Consider the following 8,090-nt stretch of genomic DNA (forward strand, 5'->3'; position numbering starts at 1 on the left):
TCTGACCTCTGCTTAGGTGTACCTGTTCACATTTGAATTTTCTCTTCATCTCCTGTGTGCTGACCTAACATTAAAAGCTAGCTATGAACCTCGCATGAAAATATCCCCTTGGGGAAATGCTTAAAGTGAATGAAAATACATTTTTTCTTTCCTCTTGCAAGGTCTCAAGAGAAGACAAAAGGAAGTTTGTAAACAATGCTCTGATACAGTGGCTGTTTCATCAAACAAGAACTCAAACTAGAAAATATTAATCTTGGAATATTAATTTCAGGCAGGTGTTTCTATTAAGCTACTGCCATGGTTTAACCCTGGCCAGCAACCAAGCCCCACACAGCCGCTCACTCATTCCCCTTCACCCAGAGGAACGGGGAGGAGAATTGGAGAGGAATGTAAAACTTGAGGGTTGAGATAAGAACAATTTAATAGGTAAAGCAAAACCCACTCATGCAAGCAAAGCAAAGCAAGAAATTAATTCACTACTTTCCATCAGCAGGCATGTGTTCGGCCATCCCCAGGAAAGCCAGGCTCCAGCATGCGTAACAGTTACTCAGGAAGACAAATGCCATAATGCCAGATGTCCCCCCTTCCTTCTTCTTCCCCCAGTTTATATACTCAGCATGACATCATATAGTATGGAATACCTCTTTGGCTAGTTCAGGTCATCTGTCCTGGCTGTGTCCCCTCCCAATTTCTTGTGCCCCTCCAGCCCTCTCGCTGGCAGGGCCTGAGAAACTGAAAAGTCCTTGACTTAGTATAAATATTACCCAGCAACAATTAAAACCATCAGTGTGCTATCAACATTGTTCTCTCACCAAATCCAAAACGCAGCACTGCACCAGCTACTAAAGAAAATTAACTCTGTCCCAGCTGAACCCAGGACAGCTTACCTTAACTCTTTTCATCCAGCCTGACACACATTCGTTTATAATCACTGATAAGAAAGAGGCAATGCGTAAAGAAAAAGCTGGAGGAAAAGCACTGGTGTAATTACCTTTCTAATGCATTCAGATCTCATTAATTCATTCACTCATGTCGTATAAAAACAGAGATCCAAAAAAGGCTAAGTGGCTTTAATCATCCAAGTATATCAGACATTATGAAAAATCCATTTTTTCAAGGAAAACTCTACAAGATAATTAAACTTACAAAAAGTTACTCTAGATCATAAGCAAGACGGAGATGCCCTCAATCCCCAAAACCCACCTGTTTTTTGGAGGTTTTTTTTTCCATAATGGCTGTAAATATCTGAATAGTCTCACTAGCTTATATCCTACAAACTGTATTTTCTCAAATATCATCTGTGAAATAAGCCAAATTGTCTAGTGACATTTGACAAGAGTTCTGTAGACTTAGACTGACTCTCAGGTAGTGAATATTCCTCTCACAAAGCCATTATCTCAGTTCCTACTAATTGGCACAGTTGCAAGTCCTAGCAGATAAGCCAGAAATGAATGACCTCTCAGTTCTATAATTGTAGTTTCAGCTTCAAATTGAATGCATTTTCTCCAGAAGTGCAGTGGGCCTTGCAGAGCTATAATAACATTTACCATGCCTCTTCAGTGGTGAGTGAGTATGTCCCTTCTGATGAAATTCAAATTTTGTGTAACAAAGAGCTAATTTTGCAGGTGGTTCAGTTTGAAACTTTTTATTATTCATCTATAGCAGAAAAGAAAATACGTTCTTTTTCTTTAGAGGTGAAATAACTTCAAATTTATGTAAAATATGCTTATATTTTCTTTTAATGACAGACATATGGGACTATTTCCATAATGTGCTTCTTCAGGTGTATGCTAGAGAAAGGAATGGAGTAAATGTTATCAGTGGACCAGTGTTTGATTACAATTATGATGGCCATTTTGATACTCTTGGTGAAATTAAGCAGTAAGTACATGGAAAAGCCAGAAGTCAAACTCCAGATTATTTCCCACTGCATTTCCACACAAAAAAACTTCTATGCAAAAAGAATAAGAAACCAGTATCATGGAGAATGAAGTATTCCCTTTATAATACTGCATCCACCGTTGCTCATACAACAGCAAATAATCTTGCAAACAGATACAGTACTGCAGAAGTGGAAGTTCCAGTAAAGAGGAAAAAGCTTTGCAGTTGCATGTGTATCTATCTGTATGCACAGATACAGACCAGTAATTTGTTTCCCAAAACGTATGCCTAGATTTCTGGGCCTCTGTAATAGAAATACTGGGAGAACATGTGACATCTAAATATGCAGATGTGCTTAAGCATAATTTTCTCACTTTCATGCTGTGCTCACTCACCTGTTTGTTGTTCCTCCCTGTTGTCTCAAATGAATGTGTTTTATCAAAGATCAGGTTTCTGTGTTTGCCTTCACTGAATCATATAACCAGGAAAGTAAAATGTAATGTTCCTGAGTGGTATCTTTGCATAGCTATGGCTTACACCAGCTACATTTAAGCAAGCTCTGGTAGCATAACAAAATACATTTAAAAATTCATCTGTGTGTAGAAACAGATGTATGAGGAGACTTACATTAAAAAAAAAATCTATAAAATAGAAAAATAAAATATAAAGAACAATTATTTATGTTAGTGAATGAGGGCAGGAGGAGTTAAAAACAGAATAAGAACAAACAGATTGTTCCAAACATAGGGAAAATGCCTTGTGGCAGTAAGAACACTTATGTAGTAGAAAAGTGCTGGGAAATCTGCATAGCTGAATCTGTCACTGGAGATGTTTTATTCAAGGCTAGACTTAATACCACATCTGTCAAAGATGGTTTGAGAATAGGAAAATCAGCTCTGCCGCGAAGTAGGAGGGTGGAAGGGAGGAGAGACTAGAACTTCCTTCCAAGCAGAGTGCTGTAATAGCCAGTTGACCACAGAATGTTGTCTACAGTTTGGAATAAGCATGTTTTGTTCAACGTGGTTAGTCAGTCATACGAAGCAGTATAATGACTTCAGTGATGGTAGTTTTTGGATACTGAAGATGTACAGCAAATTTGGGGAGCATTAAGCTCCTCACAAGTTTACACACAAAAGTGACCATGTTTACAGAATAGACAGGAAAAGGAGGCAAAGATATTTTCAATCAGGTATCCTGAATTGGTTTCTATACCACATGGCCACAAGTAATCATTCTGGCATTTCTTGCTGGCAAGGAAACAGAAGCTAATTTTCTTGTCATTCTTCTCCAATTCAGTTTCATGTGATTGAAATTCTTAACGTAATGAGGGGCAAATATAGTGGTCTATTCTGCCTCTTCAGGATGTACAGATCTCTGGCTTTGGTAAAATAGTGTGTTGACTGTGTAGGTAATCCTCTTGGTTTCAATGGGACTGCTTGTAGCAAAAGGACTAATCCATGTGTGTTTGGCTGTTTGTGAAACATAATGAGGCTGTATATCCCATCAAGAATTTATTTCAGTTATAAAATAAATCAAAGTCATATAGTAGTGAAAGATCTGTGCTGGCGCAAGTTCTGTAAGTTACTAGTGGTATCAGTAGTTTTAATACTTGGTATCTAGATACATCTTAATTAACGTTTGTTTTGCAGGCACGTAGGCAATACAGAAATCCCTGTCCCAACCCATTACTTTGTGGTTCTGACTAGCTGCAAGAACAAGACCTTTACTCCACTGAACTGTTTAGGCTCCTTGGATGCTTTGTCTTTTATCATTCCTCATCGACCTGACAACACTGAAAGCTGTGCTGTAAGTATAATTCTATGCTCCTGTGTGTCAGTGAACTTTCTGAACAAATTCCCAGTGTAATCCAGTCATCTGGACAATCTTTAGAAGTCCATGTGTTTAATGAATTCATTCCCCATGAGTTGAGAGTGACTTGAGAGCTTAAGTGTATGACTAGGAGACCAAGAAGCTCCAGGACAGGTAGCTGTAAACTAATGAGCTGATAGGAAGCAAGGAAGAAGAAGAAAGGAGGCTTTGACAAGAGGGCTTGGAAATGCTGTCACCTGAGAAGAGGTGAGAACAGCAGCACAGCCAACAAGGTGATGAGGTAGCTTTATGGAAGGGTGCATAGCTAGAAGTATAGCTAGAAGAATTCCTTCAATCCTTTTTTCCACATTTATCAAAAATTAGACATTTGGAAGATTCTGCAGTTGAAATTCATACTTGAATTAAATAAAATTAAATAAAATCTATACTTACCATTAACAGTATAAAGCTGGCGTTTTGTAGCAAACAAAATAAATTAGCTGAATGTAATACGTATGGCTGAGCCAGCTGAATGTCTAGTCCATAAAGTCTGGGATGCAAAGTTATTTAGCTCAGTGTGTGTATTAAAAGAGTGTCCACACACAGAGGTATAGCTGCACAGACTTGAACTGGCTTTCAAAGCAGTACAGTTGTGTTTATTTAGTTTATTTATAACTTTGAACTCATAACTGCAGGCAGGTGTGAGCTTACACTGCTTAGAAACAACTTGGGTGTCTCCTCATTTGTGGTGTGGAAAATCCGTAACTTCCCAGTGATCTTTTTGGTAGTTGAGAGCTGACTAAATATACAAAATAAATAATTAGAATTAGTTAGTCTTTATACTTTAGAAATTATCTGTTAGTTTAACAACAAATCACAATTATCATTGCACTATATTCATTGTGTCTTGCAGTGATGTAAATTTAATGAACCATTTGTGTCAGGAGAGGCTGTGAATAGAAATGCAAATTACTTTTTGCAAAAAAACTTTGTAGTAAAAAAATTGACCAATAACATTTTTGATTGATTAGTGCTTACATTTCCATTGTTTTCCCTGTCTATCTGGCAATTGTTATTGCTGTCCAACAATCAAGACTGAGTTGCTGTAAGGGCTTTGTTCAGGTTGTCAGATGCCTGTTGTTTGGCTAGCCTGAGCACTGCAGCTAATTGATATTGTAACTAAAACTATCCTTACGTGAGTGTTTAAAACATGACTCAACTGTACATTTGCCATTTCATTTTGCTTCTCTGATATTTTGAAGGTGGGGAGGAGAGGACATCCATTTGATTCTATTTAAATGAGATCCCTAAATGCAAGTCTGTAAAAGATGCGTAGGAAAACCTGAAAGAAGTTTTACCAATTGGAAGCTGTTAGTCTGTCAAACCAGTTCAAACACTAGTTATTGTCTAATATCACCACCAAACAACAGAATGCCTTTCATGCGTTTAAACATTGTTCTTGTTTGTTTTGCCAGGAAAATAAGACACTTTCTGAATGGGTTGAAGAAAGAATTCATGCTCATTCTGCACGTGTTCGGGATGTGGAACTGCTAACTGGGCTTGACTTCTACCAGGAAATAAAGGAACCCATCTCCGATATCTTACAACTGAAGACATTTTTGCCAGTATTTGAGACTGAAATTAACTGAGTATCTGTTAAAAATGTGTCAGTGCTTGGAAGAAGGCAAATTTAAGTGATTTAAATTTTTTCGTTGCTGAAGTATGTAGGAAACATGACTACAGCTCTTCTATAGAAAAACACACTTAGAGGAGCTAATTTCTTTTCTCAAGTTCAGGTTCTTTGGTCAAGTGTTTTGTGCCAACTGAATAAAAATTATCTAAAAAAAATTAAACCATCATTGCTGAGCCAGGCTTTCAAAATAAAGAGTATTTTATTAGGAGTGGTTTGAAAAAACTTACAAAAGGAACATGTTTCGTAGCAGAGACTGCAGTGTTGTAAACTGTATAGAAAATATTTCTGTAATGGAGTTGGAAAGTGAGACAGTTTGTGAGGAGTGTGTGTGTTTTCTCCCTTGTGTTTATCAGAGAGGTTATGGTTATCTAATGCTAGTAGTCCTGAAATGTTTTGAATTTCTCTTTCTCACCTATTAGTTCACATGGAAACTTCTATCTATTTAAAAAACTTACTTAGACTCACAAAAATATAGTATATAATGCAAGTGTCTTCTATGATCATGCCCTGTTGGGTTAATTTATTATGCTAGTAACAAATGAAGTGAAATTAGAGTAAATGAGGTCTATTCTGTACCCTTCAGAAATTGTAAAGCATTCTGAACATGAAGAGGTAAAAGAAACACTCTAGCCAGAATAATCTTTTCTGGATATATACCTGTATTTGCAATTCCAAATGCCTGGCACTACCTAAATGTTTGTGTCTATTTTTAAGTAGTTAAACCTGAGATTAGAGCACAAAATTGGCAGTGAAATCAAAAAAATAGTCGGTGTTCCTTTCCATAGAGACTTTATACACAGAGACTCTTAAATCACAGTGTGCTGTACACTACTACTGAGGGCAGGTAAGCGGGGCAAGGCAGTGGAAATCCCCAGATCCGGCTATTACAGAAATGTGACGCGTTAATTGAGTGTTGAGCTGATTTTCTCCACTGAAAATGATGCTAAGCGCAGGTATGAATTACAGCAGACAATTGACCATTTGTCTGATTTATAGGCAGAGTGGGAGAGTTTTAAAGAGACAGAGTCTTATAGTCTAAGAGTATTTCAGTCTGTAACTAATTGTGGACTGAAGGACATATCTCTGTTTAAAAAACCAAACCCACCCCAGGACATTTTTTTTCCTATGTCTTAGATGATCAGTGTATGCACATACACTCCCAATGTAGCTCAGCAATATTTCTTAGATCAAGATGTGGAACCAAGCTGAATGCCAAGGTTTTTATCTTTGATAACCATTACACCACCTCCTTGAACATGGAATTGTACTTCATCTGGCAACACTGGGGCATCAAAGTCTGTTCATCTAAATCGAAGACTTCTGCTAAACTGCTTCAATTAAGAATGCAACTGATTTTCTGCATAGTAAATCATATTCTTAATTCTAGACAATGAATCTACATAACACATACTAGTTTAAGCATGTAAATTAACTAGTCTAGAATCATAAAATTAATTGCAGAGATAAGAAGAAACAGTTTCTGAAGAGTATATTTGGTATGTCTACATTAGCAATTTAAAGTAGAACTAGCTTGACTGCTGTGATGTTGTCATGACTTGATATTTTTAAATTTGAATTAACCCCTGTATCACCAACCATGGCAGCAATACAGGCTTCAGGCCAATACTCTAGTTCAATTATGAAAGCAAATTTCTGGTGTAGATATGCCTTTGTGAACAGTTACACTCATGTTTGAATTATGTGCATTTCTGAGTACCTGCATGATGAAATAATGTTTTTGAGGTTTGCCCAGACTTCTGAAAATTAATTTCATCCATGCTGTCACACATGACAGGTACCAGAGTTAAATAGCAGCAAAATTAATTCAATGTCCTCCTTCACAAGATTCTTTAATATTTATAAAAATTTGTAGTCTCCCTCTCCAAAAGCACCTCACCCTGCTGATGAAAGTTGGCCCCTTCTGTGTAAAGATCCCTGCCTATCAGGCTGACAAAAACTGTATTTCTCATTCAGCATTTGTATAGCATCCAACACAAGAGGATCTTGATCATATTTGGGTTTTACACAGACTTTTGTCTAACGGAGTCTGAAGTTTACTCTGAGAAAGCAAATATGAAAGTGGTTTTGCTATAGTCATGTTTATTTCCCCTGCTATTTGTTCAGCTATCATAATATCTAGTGTTCAAAAGTGTAGTGGGTCATTTACAGATAAAAGTATGCAGATTGCTCACTGAAAATTTTGTGTGAATAAAGAACTTGGTTCTTAGCCCTTTATTCTACCCTTGGTGCTGGTGCCTGGGTACTCCCTTCATGTTGCAGAATCTCCAGCTTTCTCATTGCTGATTCTCTGTGCAGGATCATACAGCATCTGTCATGTGCCATGACATAAACTTTGCTATAAATTGCTTCTGGCAGCACTGTGTTCCCTCTCCTTCACCCCAGAGGCTGTAATGTCCATCTGTTAGTTGATCTTGTGGTTTCACAGACATCCTTAAACCCGTTGCATTTTTTTGTTACTTACAGGAACAATCATGGGAAGTTTTTTCCCCATCACTACTAAGCTCAACCAGGGAGCCTAGTCATTGACTGCTTTAGAACACATCTGGATTTCTGACTGATTTGGTAGAAAACTGTGGGCCAAGTTTTCTTGCTTTCCCTTCCCTAGTTACATGAGCCGGTGCCTGCATTGGCAATTGGTAGAACTAGTAGTGAAGTTGATAGAATGATGATTAGGGGACAGATTTGG

At 37.5% G+C, this 8,090-nt stretch overlaps 1 protein-coding gene across 3 annotated transcripts in view; it reads left to right on the forward strand.

The window, feature by feature from the left end:
* ENPP3 (ectonucleotide pyrophosphatase/phosphodiesterase 3) overlaps positions 1 to 5,543 on the forward strand; it is a 42,832-nt gene extending 37,289 nt beyond the window's left edge. For 2 of the 3 annotated variants that reach the window (XM_005230127.3, XM_027795907.2), the window contains 3 exons: positions 1,749 to 1,881; positions 3,531 to 3,687; positions 5,166 to 5,543. In XM_005230127.3, coding sequence (XP_005230184.2) covers positions 1,749 to 1,881; positions 3,531 to 3,687; positions 5,166 to 5,339 — 464 coding nt within the window. In that variant the 3' untranslated portion in view covers positions 5,340 to 5,543. Of the gene's footprint in view, positions 1 to 1,748; positions 1,882 to 3,530; positions 3,688 to 5,165 lie in introns of those variants that run through there. The other variant, XM_027795909.2, reaches the window with a different exon arrangement.
* Positions 5,544 to 8,090: the final 2,547 nt, after the last annotated feature.

This window comes from Falco peregrinus, chromosome 7 (genome assembly GCF_023634155.1).
Source record: "Falco peregrinus isolate bFalPer1 chromosome 7, bFalPer1.pri, whole genome shotgun sequence".
In the NCBI taxonomy this organism is placed as follows: domain Eukaryota; kingdom Metazoa; phylum Chordata; class Aves; order Falconiformes; family Falconidae; genus Falco; species Falco peregrinus.